The sequence below is a fragment of the Aulonocara stuartgranti genome (genome assembly GCF_965226115.1).
Source record: "Aulonocara stuartgranti genome assembly, chromosome: 13".
NCBI lineage: Eukaryota > Metazoa > Chordata > Actinopteri > Cichliformes > Cichlidae > Aulonocara > Aulonocara stuartgranti.
The window spans coordinates 22,138,873-22,165,895 of NC_138949.1; the positions used below are offsets into that span (position 1 = coordinate 22,138,873).

Consider the following 27,023-nt stretch of genomic DNA (forward strand, 5'->3'; position numbering starts at 1 on the left):
TGTAAATGCCCGAGGGCACTGGAACGTACCAACTCGAAAAGGGTGGGGGTGCAAGTGGTGAATAAAACTTCGCCCCTTGTGTGTTGACATATTAAAGACTTTTAGTGTTGCTGGATAATAATTATAACTTTACGAGAACACTGCACAACAACCCGGTGTCCCCGTGTCCGCATTAGTTTGGTAGCCGGTTACCTTGTTGCTCGTCTCTCCCCCCGCTGACTTGAACTGCATGTGTACGCGGATATTGTTACAATCAATGCTGAAGGCAGAAGCTCAGCTCTCAGCTGCTTGCAGTCTTGCTTGGTCCTACGCTGAGGACGCTGAACTGGCGGCTGCAACTGCGATAAACTTTTTCTTTTTCGCTTTCCGTTTGTTGAAGATGACCTAACCTCGAAAGAGCCTCTGCTAGCCAGGTAGTAGCACGCTAGTTAAATTGTATGCATTGAACGTCTTTTTCTTTGTTTCTTTCACTGCTCTGAAGTTTACTCTGTTCTTGCTGGGTTTCCCCATATAACTTGTTAGGTTACTTTAAGGACACGTACTTTAAGAAAACATAAATGGCTTTTTGTGGGATGAATTTCTTAAAAGAGTATAAACCTTTTTTGTTCATATAAAAATAAAAAATAACAATGTGGCGTGTTAAACTCTTTTTGGGTGACTGCAACTTAATTGTTCTGCACTCAGTTCCTATGGAGCTTCTAAATAAATATATGTATATAAAATAATCTACATGACCGACCTGGTGCTGCTATAAATGTCCCCGCATAATAACCCGTTTTGAGGTTTAGGGGCTTCACGCAGGCAGTAAGCTCTTTGAGGCTGCAAACTCCCCCTTCATCTGTCAGGCAATGCAGTGAATCTGAGACTGCTGTAAACTACACAGTACCTGTAGGTGGAGAGGCAGTGTGGTTGCTTTGCAGCATTGACACACAGTTCCTCACCACAACCCATGAGATGATGTTAAGAGAAGCTTTAGTGCTTTGAGTCATAAGGCTTGGCTGCACAAGTCGCACCAATCTCCACCGCACATTTAGGTTTTTGTTCTCTTTTCAGAGAGGAATCTGAAATTACTAAATCTTGTGCTTTTTTTTCCCCTGAGCATCAGAGTAGGTACTTTTTTTAGGTTGAGGAGCCCGAAACTATTGGCCACTTTATTCTTCCTCAATTTCAATTCTGTTTTATCAGCTAATATATAAGGCTGAATCCTTGAAGTTCAACCAAAATGTACACTGTTCTTATGACTACGTGACAGAGATGAATGCATTATAAACTAAGACTATGATGTTATGCCTATATGAAACTGAAACCTACATGATAAGAACTGATAAGATGCTGATAAGAACAATTATAATTTAGGTTTGTTATCCGCTGGCATAGCTATGAGGCCTCTGTTTTGTTTTAGGCTCAAACTGTAAACGAGGACTCTGAATATAGGGCACAGTGGCAGCAGAGCACTAAACTGCTTATTTGTCATCTTTGTTTCCTTTGTGGGTTAGGAAGTGTTGGCGCTTATGTTTTGGTGCTTATGTTTTGCCCTTTCCGATTCTAACCACAGCTGGCTGAGCTTTGTGGACACCATCAACACAATACCCTGAAGAACTGGTTTGGTATGAGGGTACATTAATTGGAAATATCTGGGAATTTTCACAGGGACACAGAAGCAAGAGGTCATCCTTGACTGGCTAGGTTGGTTGGTAAACTAAACGTTAATGGACGCATATTTGCAGAAAATGAAATGTCTTCGCAATTGCAAAGGTTAGCTGATGTTCAGATTGGAAGTGAAGCAGAGTGCTTGGGCAGATTTAATCACCTGTCAACTCTAGTGACTATTGGCATGCTGATAGAGGTGTTTCACAAATGCGGGTTTGACTTCGATGTAACCTGTTCTGAGTACTTCTTATCTACTTTTCCAGGTTGGGGAAGATTTTGATCACTACAAAATGCCTTGATTTCCAAAATAAACAATTGCTGGAATCTTTCAGCTTGGTGTGAACAAGTTTGTGAATCTGCAAATGTGCTGTTTGCTCTTGCGAATTATTATGTCTGACTAGGTAGGAGCAGGGTGGAAGTGATCTGTCCTGGTGCCAGAGGTCCGCAAAGGTCCAGAAAACAAAAGCAATCTGTTGTCTTCTATATGTTACTTTGGCTGTTTTATTTAACTTCTAACACGTTTGGAAATGTTGCTACTGGCTAAGCAGGCATATTGAAACAAGTCAATCCATAGGACTTTTTCCAAAAAAGTGAAAACACTCCTCGCGTTGCGAAGGAAGCAGTTTACACATTTTCATCACAGTTCCTGGCGATCGCTTTTTGTACTTAGTGTACTGCAATTGCGCTCAACAACAGCTCTGGTATTGTTCATCTGTAGGCTTGTTTTGGACATACTAGAAACATAATATATGGAGGCAATTAAGGGCGGTGGGTTTTTAAAGGGGATTGCTCTGCACTCCAGTGTGTGCTTAAGACGCACACATTTGCAAGGTCTTTGTGTTGCAGAAAAAAGGCCCTATTAGAACTCTATTCTGTCAGTGGGCAGCTGTGTGCCTGTGTGCTGAGCAAGCCACTGGCCCATTCTCCGTCTGTGTGAACAACTCTCACTCAGTCCACACGCTGACGCACATGCTGCCACTTTCACCCCTCTCTGTCCTTTGCTTTTTGCCTTTTTTGCATTTATTAATCATGCTATTTCTCCTGTTTTTGACTGTTATTTGTCTTTCTGTTCCACTACTGCTCCACTGTTGCTCTCTTTCCCTCCCTTGTTCCCTGACCCAAGGCATTATGCAAACCTACCAGAAAAGGATTGTTAGCCATGGCTGTCTCTGCCACCATAGTACTCTTTATTCATTTCAGAAGCTTCCCTTTCTTCTCTGTGACCTGCAGTCATAATTGCTGTGGCTTCAGACACATTTAAACTCACCCCACCTCCCCATTTAGTCTTAAAGAAGTTAAAAACAAATACCTCGGTTATTTGACTCTGTCAATGTATTTGTTTCATTGTCAATATTCCTTGTTTTGTTTATTCCTTCCTCATTAACATGATGGATTTGTAAGTCTGGCGTCAAATCGCCCACAGAGCCACAGACCAGCAGCTGAAAAGAAAAGAAAAGAGGCATTCTCACATACACCAGAGAAGCACTCCCCCAACCCCCCAAGACAGGCACCAGACTCTACTTAAAGATGAAAAGCATTCTGGGATGCAATAGAAATGCTCCAATGAACACTCTGCTCTAGTCTTTATGTGGCGATAGTGAGGAATTATTTAAAAAAGGGAAAGAAAGGATGCCCACACCGTGTTTGACTCTCAAATAAGTATGTCTTTATTTATTTTAGTCGTTTGCATATGTTGTGTGCATGTGCATAACCTGTATTCTTCTGGAAAACCCCAAATCCCAGGTGAGCCAATATTTTCTCTTGTGTTGCCTTGTGTCATCATAACACCACACTTATGAATGGCAGCGGTTGGCATTCTTCTGTTTATTTTCCTCGACTGCTTTGGATTGGCTTTTCCTTACAATATGAGCCAAAGCATAACTCCAGTCTCATTCGTGCCGTTCTTTACCGTAGATCCAGCCTGATGAAGGAATCTCCCAATTGAGTTCTTTATTTATTTAATAAAAAAACAGACAGAGAGAACTGAAAGCTTCTGTTAGTGTACAGACAGCCTTATCTGATGTATTTTTAGAACCTGTTTTCCACAGTTGTGACAAAATCTAAGCATCTAACTTCCTCTTTCAAGTATTAGGACTCTAATTAATAATGACAATCATTTTTTTGATATATACTAATGTGACACTTAATGTGTTACATCCTTTCACAAGCAGGGTTGTCTGGTCACACTGGCTTCTCATGACTAGCCTTGCACTAACATTATTATTGATTGGTAATCTAAAGTCATACTCTCGCCCCCCCCCCCCCGGAGTTGTACAGCATGTTGGTTCTCAGTATTTGGGATGGACTCTGTTTTACATACTTGTTTTACATGCACCTGCATGTCATTACACAGAAGCTCAACAAGTAGCTTGCTGTGTAACATATTAGATTACTTGAATCAGATGAGCTTATTAACTGCCAAATAACAAACGGTATTATTAAGATGTTGTAAATGGAGATGTAACTGAAGTATTACAATTGAGAGTCTTAAGTCAGAGACTGATTGGAATTCTACTGTGTATTACTATGCAAAGAAAGCTCCTGGTCCAACTAGGAAATGTAAAAGCTTTGTCTACGGACATTATCTTGACCTTTACACAGTAGCAGTTTACTTTATTCCAGCACCAATTTGATTTGCTTTCGTTTTTCAACAAAGATGAGTTCAAACAGCGCAGCTCACAATTTGAATGTGAAATGGCTTGTTTAAATTATTCCCAGTCATCACTGTTGAAACTAACAGATGTGTTTTAAATCGATAATATGTCTTCTTCCTATTCAGTGCTGCTTAACATAGGACTCATGAGTCCAACATTTACTGTATGTGGTTATTTCAATGAAAAAAACTTAAAATGACACGTCTTCAGTGGGATTTTCAAATATCTGTTTTACATTCCTGGTACACATTATGCTGAGCAGTCAGAGGGTCCATATGGTGAGCTGAGCCCCCTCATGAATGAATGAATGGGCTGATGGAATGCTGCTCATAGTTTTTGTTCTGAAATTCTCCCACCGATACTCACTAAAAACTCACCCACATCTCCAAAAAATGTATGTAATAGAGCAGCAGAAAGTAATTGATTAATTACTCAGTGCTGCCAACATATTTTAGAAACTATCGGTGGAACTTGGCTTCAACAGGGCCGCATGGCTAAACGGCCTCCATCTCTCATGATGGTATGTGCAGCACTGTTTTGCATGGCGGCTTCATACACAAAGTCAGTGTAATTGTTGTTTTGTAGAGCCCTTCTGCTTAGACTCCTCTTGCATATAACAGCAGACCTACTGTATATCTTTATGTTAATAAGCATGAGTATGCGAAAGCGTATGGCTAATTAACATACCATTACATATGAATATTATAAAAGTTTATTTTTCAACCTTGATGTACACAGTTTGGCATTTACACAAATGCCTTTTGTGCTCATTTGGACTGCACACTTCACCACAAAGCTTTTCTAACTTACCACTAGTGCCGTATTTAATGTCAGTGAGGAAGCAATTCCTCCTGCTTCTCCAGTCACTGCTGTCACGAAATCATCTTCATTTGTTTGATTTGACACCATTGTGCTTCACATAACAACAGAAGCGCTTTTAACCTCATATCGGCTGCAGCACCATGGGCCACTGGCTCTATACAACACTTTCATGGACTACTTACATGCTGACGACACTATATAGAAATCAACTGGTTTTAAGAAAATGTATTTGTAAATTATGAGCTCTATCATTTTAGTGATTACAGTATACATGATAATATTATGTGTTAGACTGAAGATGACTGCTGCTCTGCCAGAAGCATGCGATCTCTCTTTTTCTAATAAGCATGGTTGTTAGAATTTGGTTAGCATTGCTAAACTATGATACAGTAGCCACATCTCTCTGACAGTTTTTCAGATTGACTTTGAGTCATTGATGACTTATGCTTTGACTACTGTTAAAAATCTCGTGTAATAGCACTAGTCAAAGACTGTTCATTTTCAAGCGTGTTGAATTTTTGGATTTGTATTCTTTTCATTAGACAATGTGGAGTTTGGATTGGAAGGGGGGGTGTATGTGTCTAGTAATTTAGTAATTTGTTGTTTTTTTTCTCATTCAAACTAGAGTTATTATATTGATCTTTAAAAATCTACTATATAGGGTACTTATTAGGTCATTGGTACTGACAGTAAGTATAACATCACTTGTTTATACAGCATAGGAATGGCCCCTCCTATTGAGCTAAGCAATTGCTTGGGATTGCTAGCAGAACTGGAGCCTCTGGTGTATGTAATGTACCCCTAATGGATTAGAGCTCTAGTGTGTACAGAACAGAAAATGGAAGAAACTACAGGCAGAAAAGCAAGGATTGCTGGGTCAGTTGGAGAGGACAGTATAATTAGTGTGGTACCTACTCAAACACCTGATCCTATGCCTGTCAAGCTCCTTAAGCTTTCGGTTAACTAAACCCTAGTCTAAGAAACAGAGGTCAACCCCTAATAAATTTAAGGCTACCCTAAATAGAAAGAGTGTGGTGTGTTTGCGGGTTACATGTCACAGTGCTTCACCTTAGTAAACTGGCCTTGCTCAATAGTCCAGTTTCCTATGACAAACAGATTTACTGATAAAGACTGATGAGCTGTCCAGACATTATTATTCACTAGATGGGTGACATCTGCCTTTTTCACATCACCAGTTGTCATTGTTGTCTTCTGTTGTGTGCTTGGCTGCTATGGCTACCTATTAAATCCTAGAAACAGTGTACTACCTAGCAACTGTTTTGTGTCTAAAGTCAGAGTGAAACTACCCCAGGAAGTATCAGAGATTCATTTTTGTGGGAAAAAACCCCAAAACAAAAACTTTGACAATTTTACCTAACATATAGTAGATAACCTATCCGCTCTCAGGCTGTAAATCTATGATTAAATAAATGTTAATGTGAAATGATGGTAGAATATGTGTATGTGAAGTTAACTCGTTGCCACAATGCTCTGTGGATATCACTTGGGGCTTTCTCCTTTCATGTATTTAGTAATGAAGTCAGTATGTTCCACACCCAATTCAGCAGTGGCATGTCATGTGACCACAAGGGAAGTAGAACTCCTGCAGTGCAAAGGGAAGTGTGCTTGCTTATGTGAATTATGTTAGTGTCTTCATGCCAACATAGTTGAGATAAGAAGACCAGTATTAACTGGACTTGCAAGTTAATTCTAAAGAAAGCTTTGGGGTTCATGTTTACTGCTCTTATTTCTATTGTAGATCTGTTGTTAAGAGTAACAGCAACTTAAATTGGAGCTTCAAGGCTGTATTCATGCAGAGATTAATGGTCACTGTCATGAGAGAAGCATTCAGGGTAATCTCCAAAAAACTTGACTACTTAAAATACATAAAGTTTCACTGAATAAGCTTTTCAGTGTTTATGTACCTTTGAAGGAGTAGACGGTACTAGGGTGATAGCCAAAAGATTCAATGGTATGTCTTGACCTCCCAGACCATTTTTACAACCTCGACCACATTATCCAAGAGAGGGGTCGCTGTGTGTTCACCCTGAATTAACAATGGACATCTTAGGCTTTCACAAAAGAAAGCCTCCTTTATTCTTTTTAAGGCTTTCATTTAGTTTCTCATGGACATCTGAACTATTTAAAACAGGTGTCAGCGTCTAGCCTTTTCTGACATTTAGTGCCACTTTGATTAAGGAAAACTGTGACAGTAATTTAATTTAATCTTATCAAAACAAGAATATGATCTGCCGAGGCTTTCCAGCCATGCCATATTTTGAATATTTGGGCTTCAACATTTCATTAGTGCCAATTGAACTGGTTTCCTCCAAGTACAGCAACTGATCAAAGTCCTGACACCAGACGCACTCCACACAAGTATGCAGCAACCAGAGCCAATTAGTGATGGACACCAAACACCCCGTTACAGAACTTTAGGGGGGGCGCAAATAGGGTTCTATTTATCTGCCTGTACAAATCACAGCCTGGGCAAAGAGCCACATTATCTTAGCTGCTCTTTCTTGTGCCCTCCTGAGTCACTAACTATTGTGAGCCAAGAGCTGCTTTCTGCATCCCAGCATACACAAATCAGTTCTTGAAGTACCAGTGGATTTGAACCCACTTATGGTCAAAGTTTTGTTAGTTCGATAAGTTACGACTCAGCAAATATCATATATATTTGAGATTTATTGGGAAAGATTTCCTTTATTTGAATCAAATAGGGCTGAGATGGGATCTGACAAAACAATTGATGAACCTCAGTCATTTTATCCTTGACAGGCAAAGCAGTATCGCAAGTTGATCTATAGCAGGGGTGGGCAACTCCAGGCCTCGAGGGCCGGTGTCCTGCAGGTTTTAGATATCACCCTGGGTCAACAAACCTGAATCAAATGATTAGTTCATTACCAGGCCTCTGGAGAATTATAAGACATGTTGAAGAGGTAATTTAGCCATTTGAATCAGCTGTGTTGGATCAAGGACACATCTAAAGCTTGCAGGACACTGGCCCTCGAGGCCTGGAGTTGCCCACCCCTGATCTATAGCAAGTGGAAGTCTTTGACTAAATCAGTCGGTGCTTTGTGTAGTGTTCACTGTTTTGTACTGTTGAGCTATAAAAAAAAAAGTAATTAGTATACTAAAAGTATTAAGTTAAAAAAAAGCACCTGTCCCATCACGTTCATCATAATATGAGACTCTAATGAAGGGAGAAGTAGCTCTTCCAGTTTCAGTTTTACGCCTCATTTAGTATCCACAATGTCTTCCCTGGTATCTTAACTGTAAAGGATGAGACAAATCGTCATTTAAGTCACTTGCTTTGTTTGATGATCAGCCTGACTTATGATAACAAAAACGACATTTTTCTGTGTGGGACATGCAGCTGAGTTTGTGAGATTTTGTCTGGCTTTATGAAACATATTTAACTTAAAGCTTAGTAAAATTGATAGTGTAATGTCAGGCTGTTTGATCATAAATCATAATCACAGCTATTTAACAATTGTTCAGTTACTGTGGAAACACAAATTTACTGAGCAGTAGATTTCCTCAACAGTGCATTTCCTTCCTCAGGGGTGGGGTACAACCCTCACTATCACAAATCACTCAGCCCACAGTACAGGTTCCACTACCCTGCAGTATTGTCACAACTAGGCAGGCCTTTGAGGTGTTCATTTATGGCCCCACAGATTTTATCTTTGCACCATGAGGCAAGCACATGAGTGAAACAGGTCCGTCTGCGGCCCTTTAAGATTGCTTTCACAACGACATATTATCCGTAGGATAAAACCAACTTCTCTTAAGATGGTATTTTTCAGATGATCCAACCTTACCTGTCATTTCACCAGTGCTTGGTGAACAATGCTTTTGTTTTCAGGGAGGCAAGACAGGAAAAAGGTTGATGTTGTGCTGGATATATAAAAACACAGTAATGATTGTTTTTATAATCTTTGAAGACCAAAGTTGTAAAAATGATATTTAATTCTTCTCTCAGTGGTGTGTAACAGGGACTCATCAAACCTCAGATGAACTGATAATTTCCTGGGTTTTTGTTAGGACTGACATCTAGTCAAACAAAAAGGCTTTTCAAACAGTGTGATGTAGCCAGCAAGGACTCTTGTTTTGAAGAGCAAAAGTCTGATCGGATCTGAAAATGGCTCTGCACAAGTGCTCTACACAGCCCATTAAGCTCTGGTTTCCCCATCATGAGAAGTCGGTTCATTAAATAAGCATGGCTCCAGGCTTGAATTCACACTCGGTCTGCCCTCTCCCATGACCCTGCTTGCCAGTCACTACACACACAAGTGCAGGTTAGCATAAGCAGACATGCATGTACAGAAACACATGCACAGCTAGCTCTTGTTCTCAGTGTGGAGATGCTGTTTCAGCCTTGATTGGACAAGTCACGCTTCCTACCTGCATCAGTCAAACGGCACAATATAACAACCTTTACACACAGCCGTCACGCTCCTCGACCCTTATTCTGATTAACACACACATACACACACACACACTGCAATACATTGCCCCACCCATTACTCAGAGTCACTTCTAATCAGTAGAGTAATCTGCAAAACTGATTATGAAGAACATACTCTTTACTTTTTACTCCCACTAACAGTACCACCTTCTCTTGCCTGTGGAGGCCCGGTTGTGCTCCACCGACTCTCTGAAATGAATGCAGATAATGGGAGTCATATGCCGGCTTTTGGTTTCAGGCAGGCCTACATGAAACATTTATTTACTTAGTCTTTATGTAGTCATGGGGCTGGAAACAAGAAAAGGGACAGAGATGACATTGTTAAGTCAGAAGACATGACTAGACTGGTTTAAAAAAACAAAACACTTTTTATCGATCCATGTTGTTTTTGTTTTGTTTTTTTTCCTCTACAGAAGTCAGTTTTTTTTCCAGTGGTGCACACTTCTCCCTAAAGCATCTTGTGTAAGTGCAACAACCCTTACTTAACACAAAACCACATGTTTCATGGGCAGGATAGCATAGTAGGCCTGGAAGATCCATTAGCCTCATGTGTTGCTCCGGAGTCAAAAGCTGTCATTAGCCAGCAGTTGATTGGGGATCTGAACTATGCTGGTACTCTCTAATTGGATACTGTCAGTGTGTTTGGTGGTTGGTAAATGACGGAGTCCAAAGTCACTGCAGCTACTTTTATTAAAGAAAGCATAACTGAACTTGCCCATCCTCCGCCATAGTCATTCACATGCATTGAAAAACATCAGAAAGGCTGAGTTGAGCAGATGTGACAAGGCATGTTTGTCCCAAAAAAAAAAAAGATATAGACCATCTGCCATACATATAAAGCTTTTAACGGTTGTGTTTACCGAAGCAGCTTCTGTCTGGGCTTTGCTATGTGTGGGTGCAGGCAGTCTTTGAGTTAACCGCAGCTCCATATATGCTTCTTTTCTGTTCGTGGTTTCTAGCCACATCTGTAGTCATGTGACGTGAGTAATGTCTTTTCCTGAATTAGCTAAAGCTAGCCTTCTGTTACAACATGTTTAGATTCCCCTGTGTTCAGGGTAATATTGCTGACAGGCCAAATGTTCTGTTATCCACAGGGATGAGGAAGCAGTTTAACATATATCAGCACATTTTCTTTTAAAGCTAGTAGGTTGATAGGTGTGTGTATGTAGTGTGTGGATCTATATCGATGACTGAAGTTGCTGTACGTTTTCGGATTTTAAATGCTGAATGGAAAAACTTAAGGTGTGCATATAGCAAACATGTATCGCATTCAACCGTGCCCCTTTCAATCACTGTTATGGGTATGTTAGTTAAAGCAGTGAGGAATGTAGATATTGAAGTGATTTATCTGTGAATGACAGTTATCACCTCACAGATTGATTAAAAAGGCAACCTGTTTGTATTTGTGAGAAACCTTTCTCTCAAGACACGTTTTAAGACAAAAATGCACATGCCATGCTTTTTGTGTTTGTGAAAAATCTTAATGAGAATGGCACAGAACAAGTTAAAGCAGCCACAATTGGGGTTAAGAAGCCAGATTTGGCACACTATTGATTGTTATGGCTATGCTTAAACCTGAGCTTTATTTAGGCCCTGCTTCTTGCCCATGTCTTGTAGCCAGAAACATCCTTTGCACTTTAATTAAATTAGTAATGTTTTTATTTCCCTTTTTTTCCATGAATACAGAGATTGGCTGACATTTGAGAGACCTACCTCCACCACCTTCACAAGTACTGCTCTTCAAATGGGAAATCTTCCTCTGCTTTTTGCCCAAATGCACTGTCTGCCCTCTGCTCTCGTATAAGATGGCTGCCTGTGGCCTTTTTCTGCACCTGAACAGACTGGAGCAGAGCTACTTGCTACCATGGTGATTGTTTTCTCACAAACACTGGAAAAGAAGAAGGCTGCCAATGATGTAACGTCCAAGAGCATCGAGCGACGGCTGGTGAGAGAAACTTTACGTTTTGACTTTAACACAAGGCAAGCTTGTAGGTAGTGTACCCACAAGCATGTTAGACCACGATAAGTTGTTCACTAAAGGATTTTAGATGTCTTTAACTGTCATTAATATGATAGATACATTTTCACTTTTGAGGTTCTCTTACTCAGATGAGACGTTCAGTGTGAGCTTTATAATTGTCCCTTGAAGACAAAGAGTTCTAGGATGTGTTAGCCTAGAACAAGAAGGAACCAGTTCCCTAATAAAATAAAGGGAACTGGTTCAAAATCATTCCAAAATGTCAATACATGGTGGATCAGTGGTTATAGCTATTGGCTCACAACAAGAGGGTTTCTTCAGGAGCTTTTTCCTACTAGTGGAAAAAAATGGTTGTTTAATGTTGCCTGTGCCAAGACAGTCTTGCAAAAGACATTCTAAATGTCAAGAGTTTCACTTCCTGAGACCGGTTAACAATCCCCTGCTAATCACTGGTTGCTTGGGAAAAATGTGTATTCTCCAGCCAGTTGGCAAGTGGTTGCAGGAGGTTGCTTGCTGTCAGTTGGTGAAATTGGTTGCGAAGAAGAATGCTGCACTGAAAACCTCCTCCCAGATTGTTGCAGCCGCCCCCCCCCCGTAGCACTCACCAACTACTCTGAGCGGTAGTGAAATGGTGAAAAGTGTGATGCAAAATGGTGATATTTGCTTTCAGTATAAAAGCTGTGCCTTTTGAAATTTGTTAGTTTGAGCGGTAAGGCTCAACTTTTATTTTACAGGCTGCAGCACTTTTTAACTCACCACCAAGCAGCAGTGAAAATGTAGAGTGTTTGCACTTTACATCAGAACTACAGGTGACTGTGGCAATATTCAAGCAAGCAAGTTTTTGGTACAGCATACTCTTTGCGACTGATTACACTCAACAAAGGTCAGTGGCCTCCAGCGAGCCAGTCAGGAGAATAAACGTTATTCTTTAGTGAATGATCTGTGTGACTAAAACTTTAAAAAAAAGCAACGTATGGAACAAAAAAGAGCTTTTTTAAAATTTCAGTCAAAATGTTATTTTTGGTGTGTCACCCCTGAGAATTATTTCACTTTTTGTTTTTTTTAACCAGCACCTAGGTTTCACTTCTCAAAGTAAAATAGGGGTTATTTACATTTTATTTTTATCTCACTACTCCATTCAGACAAGCACGGGAGAGTAGTTTTCACTTTCCCGCTTTTATCATGCTGCTTATATGCAGTTTTTAATCTACAAAATCTCAACACTCCTTCAAGCGCTTGGATGGTGAAGGATCACAAACATTTCTTGACACGTTTAACATCAATATGATTTGTTCTGAAACGTCCAGGAATTATTTTCTTGGGCCCAACAAGTCTTAAATGTTTTTCTTTTGTTAAACCTCAGAGACTGACGTAAGTCTTATATAATATGCTGTAAATGTAATCGCATGCATAATTTAAAAAAAAAAAAAATCAAAAAGGCTTATGGACAGAGGTTTTTCACTGCTACCTTTGCACTCATCAGCTGCTCACGTTAAAGGCCTGGGGGTTTAGTGTACCAATTCTGTCTCCTATGGCACAATAGCCTTTATTTTGAGTTCTAGGCTTGGTATCTTAGAAAACTTTTTTTTTTGTTTTGTTATAATAACCTCAAGGCGAGTCACTGCAGTGAAATGTGGCATTTTCTTTTTTGTTCTGTGTGCAGATAGCCAACACCCTCTTGTAAGAAATTAACTATGGGATGGATGGGTGTCTGATTAAAAGATAAGTGGGTGTAGGCAAAACTGTTTTATACTCCCCTAATAGCCTTTGTACCTTAAACCCAAGAAATAAAACAGGTGCGTTACAAAATTTAGCTAAACGTTCTTTTGTATTGTAAAATCATTGTCCAGCTGTCCTTGAAGGTATTTCATGCACCTTGCAGTGAGTTAAAGGATAATCTTTAGGAAGTAGTTTCCAGCTCTGACAAAAGTGAAAGTGTAAAACCAGTCCAAAAGAGTGTAATTCACCCACTGGATAATGGACTACGCTCTTGAATCCTTGAGTTTTAAGTAGCAACAATAGCAGCGATGGTGTGTTAAGCTGCTTGTGCTAGCTAGCTAGCTTGGGTAGGTGTAACTGTAATTTACTATGATGTCAAAGGACTTGAGACTTAACTAGCTTTAACATTAGAAACTATTTAAATGCGCAAGTCTTACAAAAATGTATTAAAATTTATATACAAGCGTAAATTATTATGAAGCGTAAATTAGTGCAGTTTTTTGTTTAGTAAGCTTGTTGGGAAACACCCTACATATTCAGCAAGAATGGAGCAAATTAGCATTCATTTGGAGTCTTTATTCATGGAGTCTAATGTTCACTCTTTTGTGCACTGCTTATTCTCCGCCTCCTCTTCAGAAATGTATCTAATTCTTTAGTCACCCGCTAGTTGCTGAGTATGAGCTAGTTGTTGCTGTGAACCAAAACGGTAAACTCGCAGACCATAAAAAGTAAACAGTAAGCTTAAAGTAAGTAACCATTTGCATTGGCTTTGGTTGACGCAGATCTTTGGCTATTTCACACTGGTCGTTTGGCAGCAGCGTGTAAATAATCCTGACCTCAAAATGAAGACAAATCAGTCTTCTCATTTGATTTGAGGGCTGAACTTTTGTTCCTTGGCTTTTGTTCTTGACTTTTGCTTTATGTTCGCCTGTGCCCTCAACAGTGTGAGGTCCCCACCATGAGCAGAGGGACCACCCTCCTCTCCCGTGGAACCGTAGGTGAGTTATCTTCATTATCACTCGTTATGTCTTTCTGTTTGTCTTTCCCCCTTTGCTCCTGCTTCCATTTATTAAACGCCATCCCTCTGTGCTCTGCATTTAACATCTGGAAAAAAGCAGTGGCTGATTATTTGTTAAAAAACATTTCACAACTGATATAACACAAGTAATTGTCGCCTTTAATTCCCCAATAAGTTGAAGTATCAAAATCAGCGATTGCAGTTGTCTTGTTGTTTATCTCCTGCCACACTCGATCACTCACTTCTCCCTTTTCCATCTGTCACTCATCCCCCACTCATGATCAGAGTGCACCTGCCTCCACACAACGTTGCACAGCACTCTCATGGGAGTGAACTGTAATTGAATATTCTGCTGCCTATGTCAACAATTTCCCTTTAGCTGTGTTTGTGTAATTATCCTCTGTGTTAAAAGAAATACTACTGTCAATACAAGGCCAGCTATCTCCCACTGCCCTCTTTTTTTTCTTCCTTTTTTTCCCCGCCTCTTTCTTTTGGGTAAAGATTTTTCCACTGTTAATCCTGACATTAAAATTGGCTAGCGTGTTTTGTTAGTTCAACCACTTTGTCTTTTGCTTTCAAATGGTGGCCTTTTGAAGTTCATCCCTTTCTCCTTTTGTCCAGTTGTTTTCCTAACATTCCTGTCAGGTCGTCACTGTAGCCCCCGTACATTGTTTGTCCAGCCAAAACAATGATTTCCGTCCAGTAGTCTGGGAGAGAGCGTGCCAGAATTGGAGGCAAGCATCCAAAAGGATGGTTTTTGGATCAGCAAGGGGCTCTTTTTGACAAAAGCTTCAATAGAGTCGAACTTAGCCACACTTTACTGTAGGTGTATTATCCTCCACAAAACTCTTTTGTCCCGATGGTGAGACAGCTGGAAATTCATACTGCTTTGACGCATATCCTACTAACCACTTGACTAATGGGAGTGACTGCCCAACTGTTTCACTGGCTGATTCTTGTCATAATGTGCAGTTCATGTTTTTGGAATCAACGTTCTTGCATGTCCAAGTTTTAAATAGTCAGGAATGTTACTGCTGGAAACTTAAAAAAATGGCCAACATAGCAGTCAGTGGAGTGAGCTGGTTCAAGCTGAGGAAGAGAATTTATTGTAATCTGGGTTTTTTTGTGTGTTTTTTGTTTTGTTTGTGTGTGTGTGTTGGTGTTTTAAACCACAGTATTATTTATTTATTTGCATATTTAACTCTAAAAGTAATGGAGGCAGAAATGTGTTTCTCATGCTCGGAAACAGTAATGTGCCAGTAAGAACTCACAGCTGAGGTTTCACTGCATGTCCTGCAGCTGTTTATGTGAAAAACAAGCAGACAGACAGTGATCTTGTTGAGTCCTACTCGGCATGTAGTGTGTTATACTGAGCATTGTGACTTTTTGGGGGGTGGGCAGTCAACTTTTTAAGACTTTTAAAACATTTCCATCTTTGAATGCACAGATTTTATTTATTTATTTTCCAGAAAATGACTTTTTTGACTATTTTTTTTCTTTCAACATTATTGGGAATTTTCAGTCCAGCTTTCATTACAGTTACTGAGTAGCAGCACTGGTTTGAACTGTTCAACTGGTAGTTTTATTTCCTCTAGGCATAACCTTGTCAATCATGTTAAGACAAACAACCTCCCACCCCTTTTTTGTAATTCTCCAAAGCTCATGATTTCTTTTTTTGTGTTGTTGTTGTTGTTGTTGTTGTTTCTACTTAGCTGTTTCTTTCTTCTTAGTGTAATAGCTCACCATTGCAGTAAGCAGACAATAATCTCCCTTTATTCTTCCAAACAGTTTGTTCTTACACCAACCAATCCTCTTTGCCTTAAGCTTATTTCTGCTTGTGTGTTTCTTTGTGTCTTTGTTGTTAAGTACTAAATTATCCTTCCAGATATTGCTGCTAGAATTCATCATGCTCTAGTTAACAAATGCAGTTTTTGCTTAATATTGCTTGCCGCACAGATAAAGATGTGTCAGAAGGGCTGCTGTTGAGGTCAATTAGTGTGAGGCTTTTATGTTTTCCCTATTACAGAGGCAGATAGATGGTTGGATATGGGGCGAAGCTGTGCCATCCAGCAGAGAGCTCCATGCCAGTCTGGTACTCCTCTATGGGATGTGACGCCTGATCACAACAGCCACTGTGCCAAGGAACCAGGCAGCACCACAGCAATCACCAGCCTGATAAGAGATCTGAGTCTCTGCAACAGCACTCACGCCGTATCCGCCACTGCACACTACACCACTACGGCTACCAGCCAAACTCCTACGGCACCCCCGAGCAAACGTCAGTGTCGCTCTCTGTCACTCTCTGAAGAATTCACTGGCTTCCGCTCATCTTGGAGGCCCCAAGGGTCCCGAGTATGGACAACGGTTGAGAAACGAAGGTGCCACAGTGGAGGGAGTGTCAGAGGTGGGGGAAGCCATTTTCCCACCATGCAGCGTAGCTCCAGCTTTAGTTTGCCCTCACACTCCAGCATCACTTTTGATGGAATCCAGGACCTGCCATTCTTCAACCAGCCGCTGCCTCTCCACCCTCAATTCACTGCCTCTCCAGTCTCCCCTACCTCTCTTGCCACACATCATCACCACTCCCAAAATCACGTCTTCCTCAGGCCTCTCTCACTTTCCCATGAGCAGATCAGCCTGCCAGAACACCAGAGGGAAGAGGCATCGGAGACCAGCTCTTCAGACTCCACCCCAGAGCTGGGGAGACGAGCTAGCCAGAGAGCCAGGGGAAAGGGGTGTTTGTCTCGGAGCAGGTCTCAGCCCTGTGTGCTAAATGAGAAAAAGGTCGGCATGAAGCGCAGGAGACCAGAAGATGCTCAGGAGCAGCGGCCCTCCCTGGACCTGACAAAGATGACTCAGGTTAGCTGGAAATGTTGAACATATGTTGACCTGCACAGACAAGCACTTACATATTCATTGATTTGAATGCATTCAATTGGAATTTGACTAATTTCAGAGTTTAATATTACATGTGTTTGCTGATTGCACACAAATGAGTATCAGCTTATTTCTAATCTTGCTTTAATGCTGGAAAATGCGCTCTGTTGCATTCACTTTAATCCTGAACCAGATGCACTTACAACACAGACAAATGCTTTTTTGTTCTTAGACTAAAGGGAAGTTCAAGACATCTTCAAACAAAACTAAGTCTGTCTCTTTCTCTCAGAGTTTGATCAGGGAGTGGATTAAATTAAACTGTATTAAGTTTTCTGCGTCGTCAGTCCGAGGCTTCGAGGCTAAGTGATCTCAGTCACGCTGCCTTGAACCACTCTCTAGCAAGGCCCTCTCGGGTTTATAATTTCATTAACTCTGTTGGGTAAACAAGTCCATCCAAAGGTTGGACTTCTCACCATTTATTTGCTTCCTCTCTGCAACTCCTACCCAATATTTCTACCTGTCAGAAAAAGCGGCAGTGAATTATGCGTATATTTGGATGCACAGAGCTCTGGATGGATTTCCCAATGTCAAGAGTTTTTGTTCTTTTGTAAGGTCAGAGGAAACAGTGCAACAGCCAGAGAGTAAACCCAAACCCAAAATAGATCCAGAGAAGTATTTTAATGACATGAACTCTTTTGATATTTGGCAGAGCTTTGTTTCTTCTTTTTTTCTAGTGCCCTGAAAGATCTTGATCTGATTCTTGTATCACATTCAGCTCATTATTTATGTGAATGCTCTGGGAATTTTACACATTGTCCTATTTACCCATCCTTTCCTGATCACTTAAGTCATTTGATACTCAAAAATCATCCTTCACAGTACCTTGTTTCAGGAAAATATTGTAATTTTCCTGTCTCTTACTAGAAAGTTATCATCAGTTCATCCATATACCCCCCTTTTCCTTTCTGGAAATAATATTAGTTCCCAGCCAGTCATACTTAGGACCTAGCCAGGGTTGGATTAACAAGGCATGGGTAATGGAGCCTAGCAAACATGTTTCCCCTTGTATTGCCAGCTTCTAAGAGGGGAAAAATTAGGCATGCAACATATAAAGAATGAATCCACAAACACACACATGGAGCCAGTTTTACATTAACTCGACTAGGGCTGTTCGATATAACGATATATATCGGATGACGATATAAAAACGTCTATCGTTTCATTTTACGCTATAGTTTGTTTCGTGGTGTCGCAAAATAAACTGTTTACAGCAATATTTTTTTCAGCGTTTTGATGGTCACTGTAGTGGCTATATTCATTTCCTAAAGTTCTCTCTTTCTCTTATATTTAATATAACCACACGACGGACGGACAAGCGCCTGTTTTTATGCGTTGTCGTTAGCGTGTCTGCTTGTTTATTTTCCGCATAAACATATTTTTCACAATAAAGCTCAAGATCCTGTTGAGACTTTTCAAAATAAACGGAATCACGTGAAATAGTATGCAGAGTATTGACGGGTGAGAAGCAAAAAAAGAACCGTCAGGTGCTAAAAAATAGATTGGACTCAAACGTTAGAACAGGCTTTTCCCTGCAGCACGCTGTGTAATAAATACTCATAAAGAAAACTGCAGCCGTTACAACTTATGTCTAAAAATATATATTTTCACGCATCAGTTAAAAACTCGACTCCAGGTACACGACGCCCAGCTGGAATCACTTCACGCAAGTCGAGCTTCCAGAGATTCACAGAATTTAAAGAAAATGTTAAATTTTTGTGATTTTTATATCGTTATCGGGCGATAGATGTCTTATATTGGGATATGAGATTTTGGTCATATCGCACAGCCCTAAACTCGACTTGCCATTAGTCATTGCCATTACTCTGCCAGTTACAGATTATTGTCAGCAAATGATCTATTCTCAAAGGTTAGCGGGTCAAAAAATGTTTTCACTTTTTTCGGGGGTTTGAGTCGAGTTGCATGAGTGCATGTTGATGAAAGGAGTCCGGTCGTACAGGTTAGATGGGTCATTTCAGATCTACTGTAACCATGTTTAAATTCTCATCCTCATGCACACCTCGGGAAAGTTACCAGTAAAGCATTGCATACAACAAAGATAGTATGATTAATACGTGCTCCCTTGCTTCATTTTCTTTTCCTGTTATTGAGACTTGATGTCAATAACTAAACCAGGTCAAGTGTGGCCAGGAACTTAAACAAGCAGCGTTGTAATATCTCAATCTAAATTTAATAAACCAAAAGCACAAAGAAGATACCGCTGGAGATTGACATTGTTGTTACCAAAAGTGGTTGACCTTTGTGAGAGCCTAGGGAAAGAAAAAGATCCCAGCTGGCAGACTGTCTGGAAAAGGAAGTGTTAATGTGGAAAACTAGGGCTGGTTACAACCTGTGTCTGATCTACAGAGGATAGAACATGCAAAGTACTGCCAGGGTTGGGAATATAATAGATTTCACCAACTCTGATTGGAAATCAGTTATTTAATGTGATCTTTCTTCTGATGTTATATATTTGAGCATCACAAGACTTCTTAACTGGCCTCTGTGTCATTGAAGTGGCAGTTTTTTGTTTTTTTTCCCTGGTTACGCACACACAATTCCTCCCACTCTTTCTCAAGAACTGGGTGAGCCTAATGACAACATTATTACTTTTCATACCTACGTAAACAGTAGATTTTTTATTTTTTTTCACTGTAGGTGTGTTTTGAGTAATGCTGTCTAACATTGATTAAAAGAATAGCAAACATGTTGTAGATGGGGCAGGAAACTGTGACATTTGTCTGAACTGCAGTGGATACAGACAGGTGTTGTTTGATTAATTTTCTATGGAACGTGCGCCAGAGACTCGCCGAGTGAAGGATCATGGTGGTCAACAAGCCCTCAGTGTGAGTTAGTGGAACATGGTGTAATTTGGCCTTTAGATTCCTCGACCACGTCAATGAAGGCGGGTGTGAATTCTGGGGATGCATGTCATGCTAATAAGCTATAACTTGACTACCGTGGGGATTTACATGCAGCCACCCCCAAAATTCCTTGAATGTCCTCCCAGTCAGCCATGTAGATAAGTTATCTCTGCCTGCCCTTCCACCTTGGCCTGTCATTGTTGTCTTTTTTGGGGGATTGTTTTTTTGTTTGTTGTTTTTTAATGGACTGGCTATTGGGCATAGCAAACTCCATGTCCTTCACTGAATGATTGTTGACACTTCTTGCACAGTGAATTTGAGGAAGCTGTGTGCTTAAGTCCAGCCTGGTCAGTTAACTTCAGCTGGGCTAGTGTGTGTGTGTGTGTGTGTGTGTGTGTGTGTGTGTGTACACACAAACTTGTATCCCTCCCTATTAATATTTTCTTTCTCCTGGCCCAAGTTCAAGCTGCTCTGGTCTTCCCCTCCTTCTTCCATCACACACACTTCATTCCTTGGATGGCAGACATGATGATCATAACTGAGCCCTGCATGCTTGTGGGAACACCTAGGTAGGCGTCTTGAGGTGCAGCTCTCACCGGGTATAATGACATGTTGTGACTTGTCATAAATGTGCATTGTAGAGCATCGCCGAACATTAGTCTGTAGTCACACATTATTATCGCCTACACTTTTTCAACATCTGACAGCCCAACACTTTAGTCTTTTATCATCATTTTACCTCTGGGCATTTGCATGAATAAGCCAGGCATTCTGTCTGCAGAGGAGTAAAATAGTAGATGAATACACACACCAAAACAAAGACTGTGTGCGTGAATGTCTGTTATAGTCTCCTGTCTTTGCTTGCACCTCCTTGTCCTCTCTTTTGCTTCACAGTTGTTTGTCGCTGGAGGTCTGATTGCATGTCATCCTCAGACCAGTGTGTCTCTGAATGTTTATGTGACCTAATTTCGGCACAGAGCTAAACCAAAGAAACACTATCGACTCGTATACTAATAATCTGAAGTTGCACAGTGAATGCAATGTAAAGTACCTGCACCTCCCAGTAGTGTACTATATGTGTGATTGTGGTTGTAGTTTGGTTCACAACAGGGCCTTTGCATAGCATTTAGCTCGGTGATTTTAGTTGTTTACCCAAATCATCAGGAGGGTATTTGCCTAACCTCCTGGCATGTGCTTGTGCTTCTTCGACAGCAGCTGCCTTTTGAACCCATGCTCTAAATAACATCCTTACAGTCCAAGCCATTGTTGTGTAGATCACGGTATAAAATAATCTACACTCTCTATGAAAACACCACTTAGCTCTAAAATATGTGTTCTTATAGGATTTTGGTGAATATTAAACGTAAAAACAAAAAAGGTATAAACCAATCCAGTGGATCTCATGTCTTGTTCACTTTTTCTATTCAACATTCAAACATCACTTGCTGGAAGGCATGCGTGGCTGTGGTAGACCTGATGTGTCAGATATAACTGAAAACCATGCTCTCATTTCCCTTAATGTGTATGGCAGCATTGATGAAGTTGTATGGTTAAAACATGGTACTGCTTGGGACTATGCTGAGTTTTGCAGAGGCATGTATACAGTGCTGTGCAAAAGTCTTGAGCCACCTTTCATTTCTCTATATTTTCTTAAGAAAATGTAAAAAAAAAATTCTTTTTTTGTTTGCTTGGGGGGTTTTTTAACATGTGAAAACATACAAAGAAGTGTACCTTTATTCTTCAAAAAAGCTTGAACTCACTTGGGGCGATCGTGGCTCAAGAGTTGGGAGTTCGCCTTGTAATCGGAAGGTTGCCGATTCGAGCCCCGGCTTGGACAGTCTCGGTCGTTGTGTCCTTGGGCAAGACACTTCACCCGTTGCCTACTGGTGGTGTTCAGAGGGCCTGGTGGCGCCAGTGTCCGGCAGCCTCGCCTCTGTCAGTGCGCCCCAGGGTGGCTGTGGCTACAATGTAGCTTGCCATCACCAGTGTGTGAATGTGTGTGTGAATGTGGATGACTGGATATGTAAAGCGCTTTGGGGTCCTTAGGGACTAGTAAAGCGCTATATAAATACAGGCCATTTACCATTTAGGCAAGCTTTCTTGGAATGTATTTAAGTATACTTCAGGAAAATGTCTCCTGGCATCGTGAAGGACATTCAAAGCTCTTCTTTGGATTTTGACTGTCTTTTGTTTTGTTCTGGGCTCTGGGGAATGTCTAAAAATACAATGTAAAATCGATTGTTTCCTAAGTTATCTATTACATGTAGGCATAACATAGGTTCATCCTATGTAGTAGGTGCCTTTTTTTTATGCTTGAGTGATTTATAGGTCAATGTTAAGTGGCTTAAGAAGTACCAAGAAATGAGTGAAAATGCAGCCAGTGTCTAAAGAAAAACTTTAAAAAGGCTGGCCCAAGACTTTTGCACAGTACTGCACATGTTGTAGCTGGAGCTGGAATGTAGGGTGCTCTTGGTCAAATTATCAGTGATAGAGAAGTCATTTGAGTGAAACAGAGTAATACACGTCAATGATTGAGCTGCATTATTGACTGGTATTTCTACTTTTGAGTATTACAGAAATTTATATCATCATGGGAATACTAATTATCCTTTTAAATTATCTGTTTAGATGACACTGTTGTTTTCTTTGTCCTTATTTATTAATTTCTTTACTAAAATAACATGATATTGCCTACCCTGTCAGTCCAAAGTTTTTGACTATAAGATTAACAGGCCCAATAATTCCTCTTTTGTATTTCTGCTTCTGGTCAATGTGCATTTTATTTTACAGAACAGATGTCCCAGACCCATGCTATTTAAATGCACTTGCCAAATCAGCAAGAACTGAAAACTGAAAGGAGCACATCACCAAGACTCCAGAAGTTCACTTTATTAGTCATAGTCTTTAAAATCTGCTGCATAGTATTTTCTGTGGATTAGGACAAGATGTGTAGAGTTTAAAATCTTTCAAACTCATGCTTCAGTTTTTGTTGTAGTTTTATTTTACACTTTTTTCCAGTAGCTTTGTTTGTGCTTGATTAATCATTTTTGACTAAAAGTAGAAATCTGCTCTTATATTCTTTTAAAAATTTTATTGTGGTTCTCCAACCTTAAATGAAGTGTGTTTCTAAATAGGACATTTGAGGATAATAACTTTAAAGTGGTTTTCGTCTGTGTATGGTTAGATTCCTGGTAATGGCAGTGGGTAATATGAGATATGACAGGTCCAGGGTAGCGAGCCCATGTGTGTGGTAATAGTGATTTGTGTGTGTACATGGGTGTTTTTCATCTGGCAAAGCTGGGTACACAGCAGAAATTTAACCCTGCTCCCCCAGCCTACCACCACACCCACCCAAATCCCAGTCAGGCTCAGTAGATTTTATAGAAAGCATATTGTATAGAGACAGCCTCTCCACCTCCTTTCTCTCTTGCTTTCGTCTCCTCCTCTGCTGTGATAATTAGTAGTGGGGTAATACCAGGGGTTGAACTGAGAGAGCAAGAGCTCTGAAATCCCCTTTTCCACTCCAGTGGGGTAACTACAGCAAAGGCTTCCCACTCCTCACATGATCACCTCAAGCGCTTTCAGTTGAAGCATGGTGTGTTTGAGGTACTTGCATGTAAAGTTAATCCTGAAAAGTGAGCTAACCTTAAACTTAGCCAGCCTCACCCTATGTTATAGTTTTCTCTTGGACGGGGAAACGGCAAGCCTGCTAAAATGAGATTTGAGAAAGGGTGTCTCCAAGCTCATTGTAAAAGGAAAGGCAATGTCTCAACACATGCTAGGGAACATTAGAGGTGTCTGTCATGAAAGCCTGGGCTTTATAGAGAAAACCTCATCTCTATTCACCTCCATGCCTCCAACATCTGCTGCTGAGGGCACTCCAGAGATCATTAACCCCTTCACTGTGCTGCACGGCTGCCTTTCTTTGTTGCAGAGAGGAATTCAGGGTGGAAAGAGAGCATGAAAGCAAACCAGGAGCCTTTGTGAATTGAGTCTCTTTAAGGTCAAGTTTTGAGAGCAAAAACGCAGGCAATTGTTCACATCCAGATTGTCCCTGGCACTCCCTAGTGTGAGCTACAAAACATCATAACAACTGTGAACAACAATGACTGACATAAGAAATGTCTTTTACCATACAGGGTTGGGTTAGGTATGTGTTTCAAAGTGGTTTCCAGTGATAAATAAGCCTAGAGCACAGTTTGACACGAGATGCATTTAGTGGTTTGGTGCTCATTTCAGTGTTTTGCTCAAACAAACCAGAGGGTTAGCGTTCTGTGTATACTCTTCAATGCCTTGTGCGTGTACTGGTGTTTTTGCATGTTTACATGTTCACATGCCATCAGTGAAAGGGAAAGCCGGCTTTTAAGATGCCCAACTGAAACCCAATCTCAAACTGACATTCTGGGAAACTCTGAGCTCCCTGACATAGTCTTTGACTTCTGTAGCTCTTCATCAGAAAGAGGCCATGATGTGAACGTGTGCAAAAATGTCCAGACTAACATGGTCTTTTCTTTTTCTTTCTTGTTTTTTCAGACTTTACAAAGCTTAAGCTGCCCTGGATTTTCATCTAGCGACAACTGCCAGTCAGTCTTGTCCCCGCCCACCTTGGACTTAATCGACCAACCGGATTCAGACTTCACAGGCGTGTCTGAGCTGGGACTAGAGTCATGGCAGGAAGTGATAGGAGATGACGAGGAAGCAGATTCATCTTACGAGGATAGCGACTCCGCTTGTAGTGTGGACTCACGGCCTGGGTCTCCTGTAGGCATCGAAGATGGTAAACGCACCCTCTGGAAGGGTGACTGTGGGACACAGAGGGACATTTTTCAGCTTGGGGGAGAGCTGGATCTTGAACAGATCGAAAGAAACTAAACTTTGCATCGACGATTTTAAGACTGTGTCTGGACTGTTATAGAGAAATGACTATTAAGATAAATATGAGGAAAAATAATAGCTAATTTTGTAAGGGAAAGGCTTTGAAAAGACAAGGATGGTGATACATATGATGAAGCATTGCATATGTTGCTAATGGCTGGCTTCTTTAATGACACCTTTGCCTTGAACATTCTTACTGTTTGTTTAAAAAGCAGTAACCTTAGTTTGTTTTGTGTTGGTTTTTTTGTTTTGTTGTTTGTTTGTTTTTTTGGGGGGGGGGGGTTTGGATCAGATATTCAGCTTAACTCAGGAGTGGGAAATTGAGGGTTTGTCTTAAATAAGTGTCTCAGCCCCCCGCTGTCTTTTAACCTGATGACCTTTCCAAAGTCAGCTAACCTTAAGTTTGTAGTACTGTAGCAGTAGCTGGGCTCTCTTATATTTAGCTCAAATTTGTTTTTCCAGAGAAAGTGGAGGGCATCAACAATGGGGTGACACAGAAAGAGGCAAAGACAGACTTACCCTTGGCCTTCCTCTTCATCTTTTGTGCACACGTGAAAATCTGATTTGTTTTTTTTGCTGAATGTAGGCTCAATAAGCTTTATGTGGAGTTCAGAAAATGTAAAGTGCCTTCTTCTGGATGCTTGCTGTCTCAGTTCTCTTCAAGAAACTTGCCTCAATCGAAGCCACCTTTTCTGACCCAAATAGACAAATTGTATTTTTTGAATTAAACACTGAATCTCAAATTGTCAGTTCTAACATCAGTGTATATTTTTCTAAGTAACAGGGTTTTTTTTTTTTTAATGAGCTGTTTGTGCAGGATTAAGAATATAAGGTCTTTGTTCTATAAGAATGAATATGAAATAAACGTACATCCTGCACTCACTTGTCTGGTTTAATTTGAGTTTGTAATTTTGTAATGATTGCTCAGTGGTAATCAAGATTTCTGTAAAAGATAGCTTTCACCCAGACAGATCAAAAGTCTGAACACGCTGCAAAGTTTCCAGATAATCTTTAGAAGCCATACCCACACGCAGTCGTTTCCTGCATAACATTTCAGAGCCATTTCATTGAAGCTCACTCAGCTTGTATTGTTTTGAATACCCGCAGGTACATAACATGATTATGCACCAAATCGTTTCTCTGTAAAAAATTTTCTCTGTACAGTGGCTACCTAGGCTATTGAAGAATACAGCAAGTCGGGTTTAAAAACAAAACAAAGAAAATTATATTGGTTGTGTGCAGTTCCCAGACAAAATGGCAGGATATCTAGCAATGGAATATTCCTGTCCAGTAACCCTGCACTGGACAGAGGTGATGTCAGGAGAAAATGTGTGGGGAGCCAGACATGTAGACCGGACAGGGTTCTTCCACTCTGGGATTTCCTATCATTTCTGTTCAAGCTTCTGAACTAAGCTCACAGCACCGTCACCTTAATAAGACTTGCCTCCATTTAATCTATTAAGATTAAATTTGAGTCTTGTCTCATCATCATCATTGTTATTGGCCACGAGGGAGGCTGATTGCTGAAATTAAGTGATAGGACAGATTGTTTTTCCGGCATGGGGAGGAAGGCACTCAGTCCAAAACTGTTTATGCTGAAAACAGGATGTTGGAGTCACTTGCAGCCTTTCCTTCAATGATGGCCTTGAAGGAAGGTGAACTCCGACATCTCAGCGCTTAGGTGTTGGCTTACATAAACATGCACCCAAACATGTACACTTATTCAAAGGCCCTGAAATAGATACTGAATGTGCTATGTTTGTATACACAGAAAACCAGTCACCTGGCCTGGAAAACTGGATTAGCCATTGCTTCTCTTTCGTTCCCAGTGGATCGGTCCATCTGATGTTGGAAGAATAAGGATTTGCAGATGAGAAGAAGGTCACATGGCTCAGATTTTGAACATGGCACATGAAAAGAAGCACACGATGTCTGAAAGTTCACACTTCAATGGTGAACTGGACACAAAAGACTGGAAACATAAAATCATGTTGCTATCAACAGTAGTCTGGTTACTCGTTGCTCCCAGAGGTCA

At 40.6% G+C, this 27,023-nt stretch overlaps 1 protein-coding gene across 1 annotated transcript; it reads left to right on the top strand.

Annotated features, from left to right (window-relative positions):
• The first annotated feature begins 217 nt into the window (after window positions 1-217).
• LOC309720013 (protein FAM53B-like) lies at window positions 218-25,870 on the top strand. Its single transcript, XM_082556534.1, has 5 exons — window positions 218-413; window positions 11,287-11,545; window positions 14,241-14,295; window positions 16,342-17,174; window positions 24,647-25,870. Exons 2-5 carry the CDS (start codon window positions 11,465-11,467, stop codon window positions 24,983-24,985), a joined length of 1,308 nt encoding a protein of 435 aa, XP_082412660.1. The 5' UTR covers window positions 218-413; window positions 11,287-11,464; the 3' UTR covers window positions 24,986-25,870.
• The last annotated feature ends 1,153 nt before the right edge of the window (window positions 25,871-27,023 follow it).

Coding starts and splice junctions, on each gene's coding strand:
- LOC309720013 (XM_082556534.1), top strand. CDS start 11,465: ATGGTGATTGTTTTCTCACAAACACTGGAAAAGAAGAAGGCTGCCAAT. Junction 11,546..14,240: donor AGAGCATCGAGCGACGGCTG/GTGAGAGAAACT, acceptor TGCCCTCAACAG/TGTGAGGTCCCCACCATGAG. Junction 14,296..16,341: donor CCTCTCCCGTGGAACCGTAG/GTGAGTTATCTT, acceptor TCCCTATTACAG/AGGCAGATAGATGGTTGGAT.